Source organism: Protopterus annectens, chromosome 14.part0 (assembly GCF_019279795.1).
Source record: "Protopterus annectens isolate FY-2018-M chromosome 14.part0, PAN1.0, whole genome shotgun sequence".
NCBI classification, from domain to species: Eukaryota; Metazoa; Chordata; order Ceratodontiformes; family Protopteridae; genus Protopterus; species Protopterus annectens.
This window is the reverse complement of record NC_056748.1, coordinates 142,846,450-142,871,763: the sequence shown is the minus strand read 5'-3', so window position 1 is coordinate 142,871,763 and position 25,314 is coordinate 142,846,450. Positions and strand designations below refer to the sequence as shown.

Below are 25,314 nucleotides of genomic sequence, written 5' to 3'. Positions count from 1 at the left end.
AAAACTTGGACCGAACCACAAGAGGAGGGGGAGTATCCATATTCATCAAAGATACCCACACCTCCAGGCTAGTGGCACTGCACGAAGCATCTGAGACCATCCATGTGCAACTAACAGTGGGCAAAACTGCCTTCCAGTTTGTAGCCTGTTACAGACCACCCTCCCAAACTCAGGAACCCCACTCGGCTTTCCTGAAGACACTGGAGAATATGAAGGTCTCTCCAAACACCATTATATTGAGTGACTTTAACTACCCAAGCATAGACTGGGATCACTACTCAAGCCCCAACACCCTAGCCCAACGGTTCCTAGAATTTATAAACTCAAATGCTATGGAAAAACTGGTCACCACTCCCACAAGAGGGGAAACATATTGGACCTGATCATCACCAACATGGGGACTCTATTGGTAAGATTTGACCATAAATTAATCACTATGGACATCCATATCCCGTCCCCACCCCCAGCAAAGGAAACCACGGTCAAAAACTTTTCAAAAGCAAACTTCCCACTTCTCAAAATCGAGGTGGAATCCTTCAAATCCCCAGGGCCAGTGGAAAATACGGCCCAAACCGCAGAATCCTTTAGAAACGCATTCTATGGATACCTACAGGAATGCATGGATCGTGCTATCCCAAATAAAACCAAGACACACTCCTCCAAAGGCAGGAGACCTGTCTGGTGGACTCCAGCCATAAATAAGCTGCACAACAGAAGGAGGAAGCTACTACATGATAGAGCAAAATCCCTGAAAGGGAAGGCAACTCTGATCAGTACTAGCAAGAAACTACGATCTCTCATAAAATCATCTAAGGCTAGCTTTGAAAGAAAAATTGCACAAGACGCTAAAGATAATCACAAGGCTTTCTTTAGTTATGTCAGAAACCTGGGTGGAAACTCCCAGATATGCTCTGAGTTGGTGCAAAATGACAAAAAATACACTGAACCCACAGACATTGCCAACATCCTGGCAGACAGGTTCAGTGCAAACTTCTCCCCCCCAAATGAGCAAATGACTATCCCAACAGAGTGTAGCCTCCCTGACATCACAGATGCACAGGTGAGAGCTGCCCTCTCCAAAGCAAAAAACACAGCATCAATGGGACCGGACGGTGTCCCGGGCTGTGTTTTACATGAGCTCCAAGAAGAACTGAACCCTCACTTAAAATCACTGTTCAGTCTCAGCCTTACAACAGGATATGTACCCAAAGAATGGCGTACAGCAACAGTGGTCCCACTTCATAAAGGTGGTGCCACAACGGACTCCGGAAACTATTGCCCTGTAAGCCTAACTAGCCTGGTCTGCAAAGCTATGGAGCGTATCATCATGGAACTCATAAACAAAGACATTGGGAACCTCCAAACACTGGATCCTACCCAATTCAGCTTTGTTAAGGGCAGATCTTGCCTCTTGAACCTGGTCAATTTCTTTGAAACAGTCACCAAGGCCATAGATGAAGGGAAGGTAGTCCACACAGCCTACCTTGACCTTGCAAAAGCCTTCGACACAATACCCCACTCGGGCATCATAAATAAGCTCACCAGATTAAATATCAACCCCTATGTCACAAGATGGGTTGCAAACTGGCTTAGGGATAGAACCCACATGGTCAGAATTACAGGTGCCATGTCAGACTCTAAACCAGTTACAAGTGGCATCCCACAAGGCTCAGTCCTGGGACCTCTCTTGTTCGGTATATATTTCTCTGAGGTACAGGCTAACACAAAAGGACTATGGCTGACAAAGTTTGCAGATGACTGCAAACTGGGGTCCATAATCAACTCGCTGGCTGACACAAGCATCCTCCAAAAAGGTCCCACAGAGACAGATAACTGGTGCCAGAGCCATGGCCTAAAGCTAAATGCCAAAAAGTGCATAGTCATCCCCTTTGGGAAAAGCAAAGTGCCCACAAATAACCACATAAATGGTAATCCATTAAGTACAGAAGAAGTAATTAGGGATTTGGGGACCCAAGTAGATTGCAATCTCTCCTTTGACAATCACATTGCCAAAGTGATTAGAAAGACGTTCTATATAGCCCACCTTATCACGAAGGGGTTCACATCTAGATCAAGAGAGGCCATTGTGCCCCTCTACTCATCACTCATCAGGCCCATAATTGAATACAGTGCCCCATTTGGGATGTACCTTACCCGACACCTGCTACAACTAGAAAAACCCCAAAAGTACCTCACCAACAGGATCAAGGGACTCAAACAGATGCCCTACGCAGTTAGGCTAAAGAAACTCCAGCTCTACTCAGTTGCTTACCGCCTACTCAGAGGCAATCTGTGCCTGACGTATAAAGCCATGTCCAACTCAGAATTAATGGACATGCTCCACCTCAAGAAATCTAAATCCATCAGAACTACACGCTCCAATGACTTAAACTTCAGCACAGAAATAAATAGAACATGCTGGAGGGACAGATTCATATCCCAGAGGCTTCCCTCACTCTGGAACAAAATCCCAATCCATGTCAGACAGAGCCCCTCAATGACCCTCTTCAAGAAGAATCTTGACGTTTAGATGGGAGATCGTAAATTTACCCCTGGGATCTCTTCTGTGTCACTGCTAGACAGAGGCACGGTAAACTAATCTAAGAAGGGTGGCGAAAGCCAAACACACTCTGGCTAGGCTTGTAAATGCCCTAGGGCAGATAGCCTAGTATCAACCTATGAACCTTCTCTATTTATACCATGCTTTGCTCCTAATTAACAGAAACTGTGCCAAGTTGTATACTCATATTTTGCTTTGTACTGCTTAACATTACTGTTCCAATTTTTAAGTTGGTATACGCGGCCATAAATATTCTGGTAGTTCTAGACTTGTATAACTACTTTGACCTAGTATTACGGCTACTGCTGTACATGCATTCCATCTCTTTGTGTTGCATCTCCATTCTAAGTATGCTGGAGCGCTTTCTGTGTACAACAAGTTTATTGGTTGCATTCATTTCTACGCCAAAAAAAATGTGTCCCTTGCATGTATTTTGTTATCTGGTTTGAACCAAAGTACATGTACCGGTTAGCAGATAACTGTTCTGCACTGAATTGTACTGTGATTCTAGAAAAAGTCTGTGGCAGGGGGCAATTCTGTGAGAGCTGCTTCAACTTCCAAATCTTTCTTCAGAGGTTCAATTCAGTAGCTGTTTATGAGGCAGTAGAGTACCCTAGAGTGATGCATTCTCCAAATACTGCAGGTTATTTATGGTCTCCAAAGCCATCACATGCTGCAGGTTATTTATGGCTTCCAAAGCCACCAAATACTGCAGGTTATTTATGGCTTCCAAAGCCATCAAATACTGCAGGTTATTTATGGTCTCCAAAGCCACCACATGCTGCAGGTTATTTATGGTCTCCAAAGCCATCACATGCTGCAGGTTATTTATGGTCTACAAAGCCACCACATGCTGCAGGTTATTTATGGCTTCCAAAGCTACCAAATGCTACAGGTTATTTATGGCCTCCAGGGATACTTCAGCTGTTGTCCAAGGCATATTTTTCAGTATCTTAATACAATTTGTTGTATAAGTTTTGTATTCTTGAGCATCCATTTATTCTGAAGGCAGCTTATTGAAATATCTTAAGACATTTATGAGGAATACTCAAACCACAGGAGTAAAAAATTGCAATGTTCCTGTCTTGGACATGACACCACATTCTCTGTCTGCCTTTAAATATGCTTTAACTTCTATACAGAAGTATCTCTTTATTTTCTTAAATGCAGCTCTGATAAGCTTGTGGTCCTCTCTGTGATTACATGTAGGTTTAACATTTTGCCTGGAAATGGTTCTAATTAGTAGAATAATAAATATGATGGGTGAGACGTAGCACCTTGTCATATCTGTGGCCCTGGACCATAACAGTATGATGGGTGAGTCATGTGGCACCTTGTCGCATCCGTGGTCCATCACAATGACAGTATGATGGGTGAGCCATGTGGCACCTTGTACATCTGTGGTCCTCCACCATGACAGTATGATGGGTTAGCCATGTGGCACCATGTCATATCTGTGGCCCTGGACCATAACAGTATGATGGGTGAGTCATGTGGCACCTTGTCACATCTGTGGTCCATCACAATGACAGTATGATGGGTGACCCATGTGGCACCTTGTTAGATCTGTGGTCCTCCACCATGACAGTATGATGGGTGAGCCATGTGGCACCTTGTCATATCTGTGGCCCTGGACCATAACAGTATGATGGGTGAGACATGTGGCACCTTCTCGCATCTGTGGTCCATCACAATGACAGTATGATGGGTGAGCCATGTGGCACCATTTCACATTTGTGGTCCTCCACCATGACAGTATGATGGGTGATCTATATGGCACCTTGCCACATCTGTGGTCCTTCACCATGACAGTACAATGACATAATCTTTTCCAAGAAAATGTCTTAAGTGATAAAATGTGATGTCCTTTGATGTTGCCTGTCTGTGTTGCTTTAATTTAATTTTTGGTTTGTTTTGGGAGGTAGCAGATCTGTGGTTCTCACAACTACTATGTTTTGTGTGTTACAATTCAGAATGGCATGGTGTCTCTCCAGAAAATAGTGACTTTCTTTTATGTCCTTAGTAGAGGAACAGAGAGGAAAGACCTCTTACAATTTCTGCTTTCAAGTCATGGCATATCTGTTCAGTTTCTTTTAATCACCCAAGTGGTTTGCTATCCTGAATTACAGAATGCTTGTGATGGTTGACTTGTTAACTTATGTGTGCAACAAAGCATAGCCATCACTGTTGATATAAATCTGTCTGAAAAACTGAGGTGCCCATTTTATACCATCCTGACTTCTGTGAAGACAGGACTACATCATTCATCTGGTTTTATGCACTTTATAATGCGGTAGTTGGCTTAGTCTGTTCTGGTATGCATTACAATTGTACATGGACCTGCATGCAATGTTTATTAATGAGATCCACTACATATTCTGCTGAAGATGCGTGTCCGTGTGTCTAGAAAGTTGTAGACATTGTATACACTCTAAGAATGCTTGCAGACATATCACATGACCCGTATCTTGCAAAAAGAATGCAACTTGGGTGTAAAGCACTTTTTATTTTTGCTAGTTGTATCTATTCACTATGTTATACTTTCTCTCAAGATGTTGTGTTTAATAATGTAGTATTTGCAAATTGTACAATAAAGCATAAAGGTTTGTGTTTCTTCATCCACTTCCCCTTTACTGAGTCTCTCATTGTTGTCTTAGTGTAAAAGTTCCATTAGCTACAGGATTGATTACCTTTTTTTATTTTGTAACATGGCTGTTGTTAATGCCTTTAATTTTATATTCAATGCAGGGTAGATGGTTGTCTTGAGCTATGGTTGAACATAAAGTAAAGGCAGATGAAAAAAGATTTACTGAATTTTGTTGTTTCTGAAAATCCAATGTTTTGTGATTGGCTTACTTCACTACCTTGACATTTGATCGCTGGACTGCTGAGAAGATTGCTGTAATTACCCTTAGATTGTTCATTTCTGTACACAGAAATTCAGACATCAGATAGCAAGTTGTAATTGCATCAGTGCTTGAGTTAATTTTCCCTGAACAATACTTCTATTTTACAACTGCTGTTTTGCACAATTTGGAAGTGACTTTGAAACTGCTTGAAGAATCTCTGCATTATATTCAGGTATAATAAGCAATGGATATTTCGCCTTTGAGTTGTCCACCTACTGGTGCTGTTACATGCCCTTTCATAATTGTACTCATTTGATTGATTTAACTAGTGAGTAGAAATATTCACTGTAAAAGAGCCGTACAGTTAAACCCGGCAAGCAGTGAGCTTTTTCCCCTTGAAAAAATTCTAAATTCATTCACATTTGGTTTTAGATAAAATGCTAGATTTTTTTCCAACTATAACTTAAAGTGCGTATTTGTATAGTTTGTCCTTTTTGAGCAGTTTAATCACTGCTTTTGTGCATCTTAACAGGGTCTTTATTGCTACATTTTTACTACAAGAAACATTAGGTATGAAGTTTTACTGAGATGGTTGTGAGCTTTAAATTCGCTATATATTTTCCAAAGCTTTCAAGAGGCATATGTCCTGCAGTGAAATATCTGTAAGAGACTTATTTACATCGTATGTTATTTGGGTTTGTTTCAGTGTAATGTAATTTTAAAACTGTGTTTCGAGTGGGGTGCAGTGCTTTCCTCTGCCAATTTACCATAGCAACGCAGTTGTCGCAAGATGTATTGTGGGTCCACGCAGCTCAGTGTTAGTCACTTCATACATATTGTGCACAATTCTTTTTCATAGTAATCACACAACATTGGAAAATGCATTTCTCTCATCGAAAAATGAATATTTCCATTAAAACTTTAAAGTTCAAGCTCAGTTTTATTTCAGTTATGATTGAATTCTAGAGTGGGTTTGTGCCCACCCTTGGTTTTGACATCTGTTTTAAGTGATGTTTTCAGTATGATAACAGCTTACACATGTGGGAATTAGCTGAGATTTATTACTAACCTGCCAGGCATGAGAGTAAGGGTGAAGCCACAGGATTCAAGCACTTAACCTAGGAAACACTAAATCTGAACTATAGCTCTGACTTTAGCACTTGAATATTTCTCTTGCACAGTTAAAAACTAGCTTTGGAGACCCCTTTTTTTTTTTTTTTTTTTTTAATAAGTCATATTATTACTGAAGAACAGCATTTTTATACTGAGTAGCAGCTACTTGACATAAAAATTAATAAAGTAAGGGGAATATTTTTTAAAAGATCTCTTGTTATTGGTTTACTTGATTTTTAGGTATCTCTGTTATAAAGTATAGAAATACCAGTGGCTAAGATCTGTCAGCAGTACATTAACACAGAAACCTACAGTGTGCAACATATCCCAGCAGTGCAATAAATTGTTTCCATATAGAGATGTTGAGATGGGCGGCCACGGTGGGGCAGTGGTTAGCATTGTCACCTCACAGCAAGAGGTTCTCCGGTTCGATCCTAGGCTGGGGTGCCTTCTGTGCGGAGTCTGCATGCCCTCCCTGTGGTCGCATGGGTTTCCTCCGGGTGCTCTGGTTTCCTCCCACATCCCAAAGACATGCTGTAGGTGAATTGGACACTCCATATTGGCCCTAGGTGTGTGTGTGTGCATGTGTGTGCCTTCAGTGGAAGGTTGGGCGCCGGGCTGGTAACTCGACACTGTAAAATTCCACTGCCAATCATGAGCGGACAGGTGATCCGCTGTGGCGACCCCTAACCGGGAAAAGCCAAAAGAAGAAGAAGAAGATAGAGATGTTGAGATGTCATAGTGAAGCACATTTATTTAGCTTTCTAGTACAAAAAAAAGGTTAGAGAGAGGTCATTTATGTAACTTTCTTAGGTTTTCACTAAAGATTTTACTTTTTATGTGTTTGTTTTATTTTACATTTCTGGATCAGGATAGTCCAGCTGACCCTTATGCCCTTTTTCAGTAGAACCCTATGCTGAAAAGCTCCCCAGAAAGATTAAAGAAAAGATAACAGAAACTAGATTTGTCTTGTCGGCTTATCTCACACACTACTGGAACATCCAGTGATTAGTGATTCCGATTTGCAGCTTCGTTTTAGTTTACATCCATGCATTGTATAAAGACTTAATGAATGGTTGTATTGTTTGATAGTTGGGAGACAAGCAGAATTAAGAGAAGTGTAAAGCTTACAGCAAGTGGTTACTAGTTTGATTCTGTGCTGGGGTTCTTTCTGTGTGAAGTTTGCATGTCTTTCCTGATGTTCGTGTGGGTTTTCTCATTGTGCTGGAGTTTCCAGCCACATCCAAAAGGATGCCTTACACCGACTGACAACTGTTAACTGTCCCTGGGTGTGTGTGCAATGCATGTGTAATATGAAGAGAGAGCAGTCAATCTACATCTGTTTCTGACTTGCCTAGTAAACTGTACATGGTGGTATCTGTTGACAGAATCAGTATAGAAGTTGGATAACTCATAAGCATGGGCAGATGTGTTATGGGGCTGCAGCCCCCAGTACTGTGTATGAATCAGGTTTACAGAAGCAGTGATGAAAACGGTCAACAAAAAAAATGAGAATCTAATTAAAAAACAGATTTTATACTAAAGAAAGTGAAAATGCAAAATAAGATGTCTAACTGCAGAGCAGCGTGGATCAAAAGGGAATAATTGCTCTTGATCTGTGTCTGGGAGATCTCTGTCAATTCCCCACAGACTTGGATTACCAGCTTTGTAACTCTGTGATTAAGCAGTTATGTTCTCAGTAACTCTTTGATGCAGGAGGTATCTGCACTAGAGAAAGGAAAAGACACAATGATGCTTGGAAATCATAAATTGTAAATGAGTAACTGACCCAGTGGACAGCATTACTCTTCTGTCGTGCAAATACTGGCCATTGGTAGGTCCAGTGTCACTAAAAACTTGTCAGAGATGCAACTGTACCATGTGGCCTGTTTGAGGATACCGTGTGTAATGGGCAGGAAAGGCATATTTCTTTATGCAAAAGAAATCTTGCAAGTAACGTATGCAATAACTGTGAGTGGTTGCTCAGAAATGCTACAGATTTTTGTAGAATGAGTGGCCAGAATTATTTTTTTTCACCTGAATGGTCAACATACTTGTGCTTGGGAGAAGTATGACATAAGAAGTTGAGGTCAGCCGCGGTGGTTCAGCAGTTAGCTTTGTCGCCTCATAACAAGAGGTTCTCTGGTCGATTCTTGGCTGGAGAGCCTTCTGTACAGAGTCTGTATGTCATCCCTGTGGTCATGTGAGTTTTAAAAAAAACATACAGATAGATGCATGTGTGTGCATGTGCCTTCTATGAAGGCTGGGTGCCAGGCTGGCTACTCGACACCATAAAAACCCCACTGCCAGTCAGTTTTCAGACTGGTGATCCACTGTGGTGACCCCTAAAGGGAGAAACCAAAAGAGTGTGAAGTAGCAAAATGTCAGTGATGCAGCTGTTTTGTCAATAATTTTCTTCAACTGTTTGTGGATGTAAGCCTTCCAGACACAGCTTGATTCAGGGAGAAAAACATCCTGAGTAGTAACCAGGAAAGTGCTCCATTGTCCTGCCATCACAGCAATAGATAGAGAACTGCATATGTTATGTAGGGGATACTAAAAGGCGATGTGCAGTTATTGATTGACATTGTTCCAGAGATACTCTATCGTAACACCCACAGTTAACACAGAGGATTAAGGCTTAACAACTGCTTTCTGTAGGCCAGAACTTCATTGCTTCTTTGTCCGTTTGCCTACTGTGTGACTTTGAACAAGTTACTTAAGCAGACAAGGCTGGCAGATTGCCACTGAATAGGGACATGTGGCTCACTGTACTTGCATCAAATGTATTTTAAAACATGGAAATATTTAGAAACTGATTTATGTTTCAGGAGATGTAAGTACCTGACGGTAGATTTAGCACTTTGGTATCTCATAGCTGTGGAATTTTTATTTATTTATTTGTATCCTTTTGTTGGCAGGGTTAGTCCCACTAAGCTAAATAGTCTGTTTTCAGGGGAGACCTGAGGTGGTATTTATACTTTTAAGGGAAATTTGGCTGGGACAAGTAATTAACAGATGCTTGCTTCAGAAAATGTAAAGGTGATAAGTAAAGCCATGGTGGTTCTGCAGAATGAAAGGCTAGTTATTTATCTAGATATGTGCCCGTTTTTTTGACCAGGTGGTTTTTTGAACCTATGACCCTGTTTCAGAGGATACTCATAGTAGCCTTTATTTCATGGCACCTTTTACTACTTGACAGTTAGGTGATTTAGTGTAAGAGGGACAGGGTACAGGGCATTTAGCCTAATCTGGTACTGGAGGAAGGGTTGTGAAGTCCCCTTTAGAAGCTCTTGCGCCTCTAAAACAAAAATGTATATATATTAAGTAATGCTTGATTGTAACATCAAGGCTGAGCTGTGCTCTAGTTTACTTTCCTGTCATGTAGCCTTATGGTTCCCAGAACAATTTATCTGTGTTTTTGTTTTTGTGTAGCAATATTGCATTATTATTGTAAATTGCTGCATTTTGGTTGTCCTCTGTACTTTATTCTTATTTACATATTTCTTACAGAATTACTTATTTTTATATTCGTAAAGTGTCTAACTTGTACTGTGCTTGTAACTAGTATTTCTTTGCTAAAGCTGGTCGATTGCATGCTTAGAGATTTGTATGCCAGCCATTCAGTTTTGCTTCGTTAAAATAAAACATGCATACTAAAAGCTGGGGGGGACATAGTGAGATTTTATTTCACTGAAGGTTTTGGAGAACCTGCAGCAGTAGTACAAACGTTTAGGTGAACTAAGATGCCAAGCAGCTTCATTTGTCCATGTGGCTGTTGTATTTCTCCTTGCTTTTGGGGTCCAAGTTGTGGATGAAAAAGGTCTGAGACGGACCATTTTGCTTACCCATTTTAACAGGTAAATAAATTAATAGTAAATTAAGAAAAAGGTAAATCATACAGTTTTTTGAAACTGGGAGAACATAGAAGAGGAATAGTTGATTAGATCTTGTAGGATGCAGGACGGGGAAGGATTTGGAGAGATTAATTGCCAACTTGTGCTAACTGAATAATTCTTTTTTTGTTGTATTACATAAGTTTTACATTTAGAAGACACAAAGATATATATATATATATATATATGAAAATACTGACAGCTATTACACTGCCAGAAGCATTAGTACATTTTCATTTTGTTATGTGACTCTTCACTGCTTTCTGTCCCAAAAATATGGTGTTCCATTGAGTCATGTTCTTGCAGTGTGAATAGTTGACCTTGTTTGGCAGATCAAAGTTCTTATCTCTTACAGATGATCAATCCTGGGCAAGGTTGGATATATCTATTTTAGGACAGTATTCCTTTGTGAGATGCTACTGTGACCTCATATTAGGTAGGTATAACTTAGCAGGTTGTGAATTCCACCCCGCCTTAAAAAAAAAAAACACTTTATGACTTTGTGAGTTAAGTAGGTAGATTTACCATGGATGCTTTTCTGATGTTGTGTTCCCTGAAGTGGCCTGTCCTGTTTCATCTTTACTGAACTTTTCTTCTTCTTCTTTCAGCTGCTCCCGTTAAGGTCGCCACAGCGGATCATCTGTTTCCATTTCTTCCTGTCCTCTGCATCTTGCTCTGTCACACCAACCACCTGCATGTCCTCTCTCACCACATCCATAAACCTTATCTTAGGCCTTCCTCTTTTTCTTTTACCTGGTAGCTTCATCCTTAGCATCTTTTTCCCAATATACTCAGCATCCCTCCTCAGCACATGTCCAAACCAACGTAATCATGCCTCTCTGGCTTTGTCTCCAAACCTTCCAACCTGGGCTGACCCTCTAATATACTTATTCCTAATCCTGTCCATCCTCATCACATCCAGTGCAAATCTTAACATCTTTAACTCTGCCACGTCCAGCTCTGATTCCTGCCTTTCTGTCAGTGCCACTGTCTCCAACCCATATAACGTAGCTGGTCTCACTACCCTCTCGTAGACTTTCCCTTTTACTCTTAATGGTACTCGTCTGTCACAAATCACTCCTGTCACTCTTATCCACCCACTCCATCCTGACTGTACTCTCTTCTTCACCTCTCTTCCACACTCACCATTACTCTGAACTGTTGATCCCAAGTATTTAAACTCATCCACCTTTACCAACTCTACTCCCTGCATCCTCACCATTCCTCTATCCTCCCTCTCATTCACACACATATATTCTGTCTTAGTCCTGCTGACCTTCATTCCTCTTCTCTCTAGGGCATAACTCCACCTCTCCAGGGTCTCCTCCACCTGTTCCCTACTCTCACTACAGATCACAATGTCATCTGCAAACATCATAGTCCACGGGGACTCCTGTCTGATCTCGTCTGTCAACCTGTCCATCACCATTGCAAATAAGAAAGGGTTCAGAGCTGATCCTTGATGTAATCCCACCTCCACCTTAAATGCATCCGTCACTCCCACCGCAGACCTCACCGCTGTCACACTACCCTTGTACATATCCTGTACCACTCTTACATACTTCTCTGACACTCCCGACTTCCTCATACAATACCACAACTCCTCTCTAGGCACCCTGTCATATGCTTTCTCTAAGTCTACAAAAACACAATGCAACTCCTTCTGACCTTCTCTGTACTTCTCCATCAACACTCTCAGAGCAAAGATTGCATCTGTAGTGCTCTTTCCCGGCATGAAACCATACTGCTGATCACTAATCATCACCTCCCTTCTTAACCTAGCTTCTACTACTCTTTCCCATAACTTCATGTGTGACTGATTAGTTTAATCCCTCTGTAGTTAGTACAGCTCTGCACATCACCCTTATGCTTAAAAATTGGTACCAAAACACTTTTTCTCCATTCCTCTGGCATCCTCTCACTTTCCAAGATTTCATTAAACAATCTAGATAAAAACTCCACTGCCATTTCACCTAAACACCTCCATGCTTACACAGGTATGTCATCTGGACCAACAGCCTTTCCATTCTTCATCCTCTTCATAGCTGTCCTTACTTCCTCCTTGCTAATCCACTGCATTTCATGATTCACTATCCGCACATCATCCAACCTTCTCTCCCTCTCATTCTCTTCATTCATCAACCCCTCAAAGTACTCTTTCCATCTGCTTAATACGCTCTCCTCGCTTGTGAGTACGTTTCCCTCATTATCCTTTATCACCCTTACCTGCTACATGGGGGGGGGGGCAGCTGTGTGTTTCTTTTCAGCTAATGTCCTTTTGGATTCAAGTAACATATCTCCAGCATACACTGCTGTGTGTGACATGGTTCACCAATGCCACCAAAAGGTCATGGATGTTTTTTATAAAAAGGTAAAATGCTTCATACAAGCATGTGGAGGGGGGTTGAGCAGTTACTTCAAGTAGAATTAAGTATCTCAGTGTTTCCTGTGGGGGGACTTCAGTTACCTCAGGTAGAATTAAGTATCTCTTGGTCTTGTGAGGGGCACAGCATCTATCTCAGATGAACTCGAGCATCTTAGGGTCTTGTGTGGTGGACATTGCCACCTCAGGAGAAATTAAGTATCCTGGGGTCTCCTGTGAGGGGACTTCAGTTACATCAGGTGGAATTAAGTATCCTGAGGTTGCATAAAAAGAAGAACAGCTACACTGAGTAAAGTTAAATGCCTTGGAGTCATGTTATTGAGTAAAGGAACAACAGAAGGAGAGTGAATGACAACCAGGTGGCAACAGAGACAACAGTACTGCGAGCATCAGTTCCTTAAGTCTCAGTCCTTGGGTACACCAAAACTTGCTGTGCTCCATTTAATGGACATTTCAAGTGTACTACACCTTTAAGAGCATCTTTTGAAATATAAGTACTGTGCAGAGATCCATACCTAAACTGAACAGGATCTCCAAGGTTAGCCTTCTCAGAGTCAAAGGAAAGCATATGGCTTGATTTGTGTACGGATTTCCCTTTTTCTGCATTTGTGTGACTTCAGAGGTGCTTTTCTCCCTGAGCCTCCACTGAAAATGGGTTATCTAACCCAGTCAGACAATCTTGATAAACAAATATCAAAGAAAAATAAATAAATACTTCATTTATATATTGGGAGTATGGGATACTTCACCTACACCGAGAGCTGCATGAGGCAGAATCCCTCCTGTAAAAACTATTGTTACAAATTTTAATATTTTATTCCATAATTTTGTTCTATGGTACTGTCAGATTTTGATTTTTTTACTTTGTAATGAGTCCAGATTTAGTGCAACCCAATATTCCTTTATTAATTCCCCATCCTCTTATAGGTCATGAGGTTTGGATAGTGACCAAAAAGTGGTGGGGTCTCATAAATCAAAAGACAGAAGGAGGGTCTATTCTTGTTATAGTGGGGCTTATTGTTGGTGATAGAGTGATTAGCTTAGCAGTCTGGGAGGATGTCCGAGTGCAACCTCACTTCTTCCCCCAAGTTGAGAAGGGAGTCAGATGAGCTGGCTTCTGAACATTTTGAGAATATCCCCTACAAATCTCTCTTGGGGGATGTACTTGCATAACTTACTGAGAGGTAAACCCTAAACATGATGGATGGATTGTGTTCCTTAGCTTGTATGGAAACACCTAGGGAAATGAAAAAGACTTAACAGATCAGTGTTATTTTCTTCACTGTACATAGTATGGATAAAAAAAGCTCAAAAGTGAGCTGAAAAGTAATTTTTCTTAGATCATACATATGAACAGTTTCAGTAGAAACCTCACTTTGTCGTTTATAAAAGTAAGCTCCATACTACTGACAATCGTATAGTGTAAGACTGGTTTCACCATTAAACTGGCTTCATCACTTACAAAAAGAAGGCATGTGTTATTGACATTTATATAAATATCGGTTTATAACTGATGAAGCTAGGATAATACCTGGGGAAGTCACAGAATGAGCTGGAGATGGTTCCTAGGGATGGGGAAGCATGTTCTACCATGATCAGATTGAGTGATAAGGAATCATGTTCTACTGTGGTCAGACTGAGGAATAGGGAAGCATGTTCTACCTTGGTCAGATTGCTACCACTACAGTGAACATCAGCACAAGCAATTCGGGAAATTAGTGCATCAGATGCAGCTGCTGTTAGAATAAACAACTGCACCATAGTGTAAATTCTTACTTGGTAGCATTTAACCATAACACCACATATATTCAGTCCTGTGCAGATCCACGTTGCCACTGGATGATATCAAGTTCCTGGATAAGTTTACTGTTATTTTGTGTGCTAATATCCTTATGTGGCTTGCATTTCCCAAGCTGATATCATGCACTAGTGCCAAGTGTGCCAGTATAAACCTTTTCCATTTTTGTGTTGCCCTTTGCAGTGCTTGTTCTTGTTTGTTCATGGCCTATACAGGCAAACTATGCCTGGCCTACAAGATATCCTCTGATCCCGCCCTAATGGATCAGTTACACATATGTAAACAAATAGCACTAGGAAAACCAGAACCAGGGACCTAAATTTTGCCTGCAACATAAATAGGACATGCTTCAGGGACAGGTATGTGGTCTCTCAGAGGCTCCCCCTTCTGTGGAACAGGTTTCCCATCCATGTGAATCAGAGTTAATCCCGGCATGTATTCAAGCTAAACTTGTGTCATTAATTGGGGAACTGCAAATATACCACAGGTGTAACACACCTGTGTCTCTGTTAGTGAGAGGAAATTTGTAAATGCTTGGTCACCCATGCTCAAGTATATATATATATATATATATATATATATATATATATATATATATATATATACATGTATGTGTGTGTGTGTGTGTGTGTGTAGATATCTATATATATATATATATATATATATATATATATATATATATATATATATATATATGGATTCACTTTATAACCTCGAAATGCTGAAATATCGAATTTCAGTATCTCAAGACTATAAAACCGAATCCACAAAACACCGACAAACAAAAACCGCGAAACCACATAACCGAAAACACCGCACACACTATACTAAACATACAACACAACACCCACATCACAACATAAACAAAAACCACACACATACACAACTCACACACATAAGCAGGGGGGCAAGCCGCCCACAGCCGCCCTACTTATATTTACTAACTCCGAGATCGCACAAACACAACACAAAAGCTCGCTCACACACACGCACATTCTCCAATCCCTCACACACACTCTAACTCCCACTCAAAACCCTTACAAAACACTCACTTACCTGACATAACACCTACATCCAAACACGCAAGCGCACCAACAAAACACAAACCCGGACATTACATAGCGCAACTTCATAACCGCGAATTCGACATATTTTTGACATACGTCAAATTCGCGATTATGAACGTTCGCTATTTTTAACATTCGACTTTATAGCTTCGAAATACTGAAATTCGACATTTCAGTATTTCGATGTTATAAAGTGAACCTATATATATATATATATATATATATATATATATATATATATATATATATATATATATATATTTCAGTAGACTGAAGGTTCACTTACCCGACTTTCGGATAGCTGAGACGAAAAGGCTGACAACTGCAGAACACTGACATCCCGGAACACAGACTTCCCACTCCAGGTAAGTAGCCACTAGGCCATCCTGTAAAAATAGTAAAACCAAAGGAAAGTAAACCCACCCATGTGGGGGTCTACAGCCCCCCACTAAATATACCAACTGCAAGAATGCACTACCGTGGGGGTAAGGGGCAAAGTTCAACAGAGTAGCACACCAGTTTCTTAACTGGAGTGGGAAGTTGGTGCTCTGGAATGTTAGTGTTCTGTGGTTGTCAGCCTTTTCGTCTTGGCTATCTGAAAGCTGGGTAAGTGAACATTCGGTCTACTGAAGTAGACATATATATATCTATATATATATATATATATATATATATATATATATATATATACTCACACATACCTTGGGAACCAGTACCTATATCATGGCTAGGATTAAAAAAGCACCTTTGATTCAATAGTACAGGATTCTTCTATAATCAACCAAAAAAACAGCAGTCAGTGTAGAAAAAAAACAAGAACCAAAAAACACTGAAGGCAGCAGAGAACAGACTCAAAGATGAGCGTAAGACAGTTTACTCAAAGATAAGTGCAGTATTCTTCTATGATACTGTGATCTCCTGTTCTGCAGTTATTTTTTTTCTTTTTGCTTTTCTCTGTTCTTATGAGCTAATTGATGTAGCTACTTATGCGTCCAAGCTGAATCATTTGTCTACTGTAGAAAAGTCCCAACTTGTCATGCACAAGTGTCGTGTGTCGCAGTGATGGTAAAGTTCCTTAATCAAATGCCGTGTTCTCCTTAACCAGAGATGGCCCTTCTTTTCTACTTTTACATCTCCCCACTTGTTCCTTTTTTTACATTGCATTGTAGTTCATCATGGTTATATCACACAACATGAAAGTCGAGCAGAAAGCAAAATAGTTATTTGTTTCTGTGAATTTCCTAATTTGTGGATGTTATTTATCTTTGGTATTATTAAAGAAAGCTTTGTTGCACAACAAAACATTTCTCAGAGAACCAGGTTGCATATGCAGTATGAATAAAGTAAGTAAAGCTACATCAGGACATATCACCACACCACTGGACAAGCAATACATAAGTTTCCCTCCCAATCCAACCTCTCTGTCATTCTAAATCTTGCAACCAGGTATGATGTATCCCAATATCATGTACCATCCTGATGTCATTCTCTGACCTTGCGTTCGTGTATTGCATAATTTATATTGCATATCCCAACTGTGTTTCATATGTGAAATAAGTCATTTGCAGCATCCTCAGTTTTCATATCCCTCACAGTATTGTATTTCAACAGTAAGAGCCATCTGATGCTACCTTATCATTTTGTAGGCACTATAAAGTGAACACCATCTTTCTACTCCTCCATTGCTGCACTACAAGTCATTGCAATAAGCATATTAACTTTGTCTCTTCTAAAGACAAAAACAGAGGAAATAAATTAGAATTCCTCCCATTGTAATCATCTTGTCACATCTTTCATCTTTGTTATGGTAATAGTCAAGTCCAACTTCCCGTTATACTGCCCATGTTATTCCCTGAACTTCCCTCGCTCCTACCACTTATGTTATCCAGGGAATCAAAAATGTTAGTCATGTACACCTTATTCCTATCTATATCCCTAACAGAAGGTGTGTTGTATCTGCCCTGCATCCTCACGGTGCTAGTGGCATGTCCCTAGCAGCAGCGGTAGCAGTATTTAAAGTATCACTTTCTCTCACCGTACCCACTGGTACCAGTGCCCTTAACGATTTGAGTAATACTGTGTGCTCATTTCTGGTGTGCTGCTTTGTGCTGTGAATAATGACTTGTTCATAGACTGATGTATTTGGATTTCATTGTATTATTTTTGGTCCAATGGCAGCCCTCTGCACCTGTTGACATTTTTAAGGCCTCTCTACTCCAGTTGTACATGAGCCACTTTGATGTTCTTTCCCATGACTTTTTTTACCAGTAACTTCATGCCCCACTTTGTTCTTCTCTTAAATATTAGCAGCACCTTGTACAGATTACAAGGGCAGTATGCACTCAGAGTGAGAAAATCTTGTTTTGCATGCATTGCTTCATTCAGGGAAATGATACCTAGGCCAAGTGGACATACAGTAGTATTTGTATAGGTTGGTATGTTCCTAAGTACTTCCTTCAAGGGAATCATACCAACTCTAGTGGACATAGAGTAGTGTTTTTATAGGTTGATAGGTTTCTAAGTAAATACCAGGTTATCTGCTTTTGTGAAGCATTTTAATCCTAGCTAATTTCCTTCAAAGGTGAGAATCAAACCCTGTACATTGTGTCTGTCAGGTAAAGGTCCCAACCCTGTTTTCATAAACAAATTTGTTTATATTTCATAGTGAAGGTTTGCATAGGTGATGCATGCTAATCTTGTCTGCATTTTATACAACTGTGCTGTCATATTCTGGTCTGGAAGCTTTGTTCCACTAACACTTTGTTTTTCGGGGATGCTGATGTATAGATTCATAGATTCATAGATTAGTACTAAGCTAACTGCCCTTGTGAGCCATTTTAAGCCTAGCCAATTATCCCTTGTGAGATTCAAACCCTACACCTTGTGTTTGTAAGGCAAACACCTTAACCATTAGGCCACCCTCCCAACCTATACAAATAGTATGGTTTGTAGAATGATGTGTAATATATATCTGCGGTTGTTTTGTGTTAATAAGGAAGTATTTTCTGTACATGAGTCCGTGCTGCTCATGGTCATAAAACATATTGATTTAATGAGCTGTTGTTTCTGTAGGTCGGCTTGTTGGTCCACTAACGCATGTTATTTACGTTTTCAGCATGTCAGTGCAATGGACACAGTACGTGTGTTAATGGAAGTGTCTGTGAACAGTGTAAAAATCTCACTATGGGCAAACAATGTGAGTCGTGCCTGGCAGGTTACTATGGTGATCCAACTAATGGCGGGAAATGTCAGGGTAAGTACTAAACTCAAAAATAGCAGATTTTTACTTGTCTGTTTTTGTGCAGTGATGTTTCTTGATTGCTACATGAATTGACAACAGTTGATGATGGTTTGAACAAGTTATTTTTTACTTGTAGCTCATATCTTAGGATTTTGAATAATTTTCTATGTACAGCCTGTGCAAGTGTAGACACCAGGCAAACTTTCTGCTAGGAAAAGCTCTTTGTTGTTTTACTCGTAGGTCATTTTAGAAGATCTATTTAGCATACATCAGCATATTTATTTATGGTAACAGCAGCAGCATTTTATGGTATCCAATGTATAGCTTAGATAGATATATACAGATTGAAAGAGAAAGCAATGTCTTAGACACTGTATTTTTAATTTAGTTTAAAAGTGATCACTGGTGAGTATTAGCAGTAAATACATGAAGTTCCTAAACAAGATGTATTGAGATTATGTAATTGAAATTGTGACTGTTGGATGGTATTTCTTGTTGATATTTTGTCTTTTGTTGTCTTCTGTATGCAGTCTTCATTCTTGCTTCAGTTTACACTGTTTTATGAGCTGTGCTGGTCATTCGCGGAAGTAATATCACTCTACCACTATGATTATAAGCATCACTTACTGTTATTAAGACCTTGCTGCAGTTAACTGCTCTGTTCTAGGGCTACTATTACCTACTGTGATGACCAGAGGCTTTAGGTCTATTCCAGAATAGAAGACAAAATGTGTGTATCAGAGTATGTAATAAATAAGTAAACAGGCAAACTGGCATATGCACAAATCTAGGCCATGTACACGTGCTTTTGAAAGTGCTTGTTTGTAGGTGATGTATCCTACAACATTGAAAGCCCACAAAAGGGATTTGCCAGAATATTAGTAAACCAAAAAGTAAAATATTATATTTTTCCTTTAAACACAGAGAAATTATTGAGACTTAAAGGGGAGAAATCCTCTAAAAAAATGGCAACATTTCTGTTCTCATTACCAGTCAGTGTTTCATCACATAAACAATGGTTGCATGTTTTGTAAACATACAGCTGCTCACCTCTGGAATACCCTGGGTCATCTGCCTTGTCATACCCTTTAATGTGAGTCTTCCTACGTGTTGTACCCTGTTCCAGTTTGTCCCAGTTGAATGTTCTCTAGCTTTTTGAATTTCTTCTCTCCACAGTTGTAGAAACATTTTCTAACTCTTACATTTCTGTTACATTACCTACCAGAACTTACCTTACATCTCTGTTACATTACCTACCATAACTTACCTTACATCTCTGTTACATTACCTACCATAACTTACCTTACATCTGTTACATTACCTACCATGACTTACCTTACATCTCTGTTACATTACCTATCATAACTTACCTTACATCTCTGTTACATTACCTACCATAACTTACCTTACATCTCTGTTACGTTACCTACCATAACTTACCTTACATCTCTGTTACATTACCTACCATAACTTACCTTACATCTCTGTTACATTACCTACGAAAAATTACCTTACATCTCTGTTACGTTACCTACCATAACTTACCTTACATCTCTGTTGCATTACCTACCATAACTTACTTACATCTCTGTTACATTACCTACCATAACTTACTTACATCTCTGTTACATTACCTACCATAACTTACTTACATCTCTGTTACATTACCTACCATAACTTGCCTTACATCTCTGTTACATTACCTACCATAACTTGCCTTACATCTCTGTTACGTTACCTACCATAACTTACCTTACAATAACTTGCCTTACATCTCTGTTACATTACCTACCATAACTTGCCTTACATCTCTGTTACGTTACCTACCATAACTTACCTTACATCTCTGTTACATTACCTATCATAACTTAACTTAAATCTCAGTTACATTATCTACCATAACTTACCTTACATCTATGTTACTTACCTACCATAACTTACCTTACATCTCTGTTACATTACCTACCATAACTTACCTTACATCTCTGTTACATTACCTACCATAACTTGCCTTACATCTCTATTGTATTACCTACCATAACATACCTTACGTCTGTGTTGTATTACCTACCATAACTTACCTTACATCTCTGTTGCATTACCTACCTTACATCTCTGTTACATTACCTACCATAACTTGCCTTACATGTCTGTTACATTACCTACCACAACTTACCTTACATCTCTGTTACATTACCTACCATAACTTGCCTTACATCTCTGTTACATTACCTACCATAATTTACCTTACATCTCTGTTACATTACCTACCATGTCTTACCTTACATCTTTGTTACATTACCTACCGTGTCTTACCTTACATCTCTGTTACATTACCTAACATAACTTACCTTACATCTCTGTTACAATACCTTCTATAACATACCTTACATCTCTGTTACATTACCTACCATAACATACCTTACATGTCTGTTACATTACCTACCATGACTTACCTTACATCTCTGTTACATTACCTGCCATGACTTACCTTACATCTCTGTTACATTACCTACCATGACTTACCTTACATCTCTGTTATATTACCTACCATAACTTACCTTACATCTCTGTTACATTACCTACCATAACTTGCCTTACATCTCTGTTACATTACCTACCATGACTTATCTTACTTCTATGTTACATTACCTACCATGACTTACCCTACATCTCTGTTACATTATCTACCATGACTTACCTTACATCTCTGTTACATTACCTACCATGACTTACCTTACATCTCTGTTACGTTACCTACCATAACTTACCTTACATCTCTGTTACATTACCTACCATAACTTACCTTACATCTCTGTTACATTACCTACCATGACTTACCTTACATCTCTGTTACATTACCTACCATGACTTGCCTTACATCTCTGTTACATTACCTACCATAACTTGCCTTACATCTCTGTTACATTACCTACCATAACTTGCCTTACATCTCTGTTACATTACCTACCATAACTTACCTTACATCTCTGTTACATTACCTACCATAACTTACCTTACATCTCTGTTACATTACCTACCATAACTTACCTTACATCTCTGTTGCATTACCTACCATAACTTACTTACATCTCTGTTACATTACCTACCATAACTTACTTACATCTCTGTTACATTACCTACCATAACTTACTTACATCTCTGTTACATTACCTACCATAACTTGCCTTACATCTCTGTTACATTACCTACCATAACTTACCTTACATCTCTGTTACATTACCTATCATAACTTAACTTAAATCTCAGTTACATTATCTACCATAACTTACCTTACATCTATGTTACTTACCTACCATAACTTACCTTACATCTCTGTTACATTACCTACCATAACTTACCTTACATCTCTGTTACATTACCTACCATAACTTGTCTTACATCTCTATTGTATTACCTACCATAACATACCTTACGTCTGTGTTGTATTACCTACCATAACTTACCTTACATCTCTGTTGCATTACCTACCTTACATCTCTGTTACATTACCTACCATAACTTGCCTTACATGTCTGTTACATTACCTACCACAACTTACCTTACATCTCTGTTACATTACCTACCATAACTTGCCTTACATCTCTGTTACATTACCTACCATAATTTACCTTACATCTCTGTTACATTACCTACCATGTCTTACCTTACATCTTTGTTACATTACCTACCGTGTCTTACCTTACATCTCTGTTACATTACCTAACATAACTTACCTTACATCTCTGTTACAATACCTTCTATAACATACCTTACATCTCTGTTACATTACCTACCATAACATACCTTACATGTCTGTACCTTACATCTCTGTTACATTACCTGCCATGAGTTACCTTACATCTCTGTTACATTACCTACCATGACTTATCTTACATCTCTGTTATATTACCTACCATAACTTGCCTTACATCTCTGTTACATTACCTACCATAACTTACCTTACATCTCTGTTACATTATCTACCATAACTTGCCTTACATCTCTGTTACATTACCTACCATAACTTACCTTACATCTCTGTTACATTACCTACCATAACTTACCTTACATCTCTGTTACATTGCCTAACATAACTTACCTTGCATCTCTGTTACATTACCTACCATAACTTGCCTTACATCTCTATTGTATTACCTACCATAACATACCTTACGTCTCTGTTGTATTACCTACCATAACTTTCCTTACATCTCTGTTACATTACCTACCATAACTTACTTTACATCTCTGTTACATTACCGACCATAACTTACCTTACATCTCTGTTACTTACCTACCATAACTTACCTTACATCTCTGTTACATTACCTACCATAACTTACCTTACTTCTCTGTTAGATTCCCTACCATAACTTGCGTTACATCTCTATTGTATTAACTGCCATAACATACCGTACGTCTCTGTTGTATTACCTGCCATAACTTACCTTACATCTCTGTTGTATTACCTACCTTACATCTCTGTTACATTACCTACCATAACTTACCTTACATCTCTGTTACATTACCTAACATAACTTACCTTACATCACCTAACATAACTTACCTTATATCTCTGTTACATTAACTACCATAACTTACAGTGCCTGATCCAGTGAACTAATACATTCCAGCCTAGTCTGCATACTATTTTGTTGATTGTGATGCATATGTAAGTCTACATACTCCATCATAGCAAAGTCCTGAATGATGCATGTCATGTATCCCCCCTTCAGGAAGAGCAGTCTTGCTTCGTAAGTAAGCCTTTGTCTGTTTGTGCTCATTCAGTGAGGATGGTTAGAGCACATCACAGTGACATCTAGGAGATCCCTTGCATGTAAGCCCTAGTAGAATGTGCCACCTGTAACCATAAGCTGTCTTCTGCCCTGTGTCATTCATGACAGTGACATATTCATCAAGCAGTAATTAAGCACACACACACACACACACACACACACAAAGATCACAGTACCCTTTCTACCATACTGCAACCACCAAGGACGGTTCACATGCACACGCATGCATACTTTCTACTATCTATTCCCCATCATGCTACCACTCAGGCAGAAACATCAACACGTTCACACACATTCATTCATACCTCTTTCAAGAAACACACACTTGCCTACCATCCCCCATGGCTGTGATACAATTACATGCATCACTTGGACTTCCATAACAGTGAATATGTCACTGCTGTCTTTTGATGGCATTCACTTTTTCCTTGATAGAATAAAATTTTATTTCAACGAATAAGGTGGTATCCACAAACATCTCCAAGGGAAAAGCGTATGGTTAATTGGCATTAACCACTCCCCTGGACTGCTGCTTTATCATGTGGCTTCACCTGTATGACTGATCTCTGAACTAAGCTCCCATGACAGGAAAACAATAGTGGGGGACCTGTCTTAAGAGCTGGGAAGACTCTGTAAGATGTGGAAACCTTCTGAGCCAAACCTTCTGCATCATGGTAAGGGTTTTCTGAATGTTGTTGTGTCTTTCGGCTTTTCCCGGTTAGGGGTCGCCACAGCGGACCTCCAGTCCACTAATGATTGGTAGTTGATTTTTACGTGCCAAGTTACCAGCCCTGATGCACAACCTTCAACGAAGGTATGCCCATTCATGCATGTCTCCATGCAGAAGACGCCCTAGCTGAGATTTGAACTGGACAGCGTCTGAATCCCTGGGCATATTCTGCCATTAACTGTGCAAAAAGAAAAAGTAAGTTCCTACACTGTACCCATGCACACCACACATACAGACCCCCAAAATGAATATCACTGACCTAAATCTTCACACCAATAAACAGAATTCATCAACACCTGATTGGAAATTTTTAAAATAGACACTTATTGGCTCTTTACAACAACACTGTCTCGTAAGCAGTGATTGGAACATAGATTTCAGCTCTATTATATCTTCTCCTAATCCAGTCTCCTGGCCTAACTTATCGGGTCAAAGAGGATGGGCAGAATTTTATCCATTTTATTCTTTAGCTTCTTAATTTTGTTTTTGATCATACCTTGTTTCTAACTTTGTGTCAGTTTTGTGCAACAAAATGTTAACTGGTACTGTTTTTTTCTCTCTCTCTCTGTTCACTAAAATGCTTGTGGGCACAAACATTTGTGGATCTTATTTAAAGAAGAAGTCTGTCTTCAAATGCAGTTTATCTCAATCCTGAGATTTCTTTTATACCTCCAATATATTCCAGTATGGTTAACTTACTAGGAACTAGACTATACTTTATAAAACATTAATGCCTTAGAATGAAAGGAAGGAAAAAACCTGTCACCTTTTTAAAATTAATTGTTTACATACTTTGGCAGAGGAATTTGTCTTCACCTCCATGATGCATTGTAGGCAGATCTGTAGTTTTTCCTTTCAGATGCTGACAAAGTCTTACA

At 39.4% G+C, this 25,314-nt stretch overlaps 1 protein-coding gene across 1 annotated transcript in view; it reads left to right on the top strand.

Annotated features, from left to right (window-relative positions):
• ATRNL1 (attractin like 1) overlaps positions 1-25,314 on the top strand; it is a gene marked incomplete in the record, with an annotated part of 6,064,901 nt that overhangs the window by 3,029,358 nt on the left and 3,010,229 nt on the right. The window contains 1 exon segment of the mRNA XM_044055896.1: positions 18,782-18,919. Within this exon segment, the coding sequence (XP_043911831.1) occupies positions 18,782-18,919 (138 nt within the window).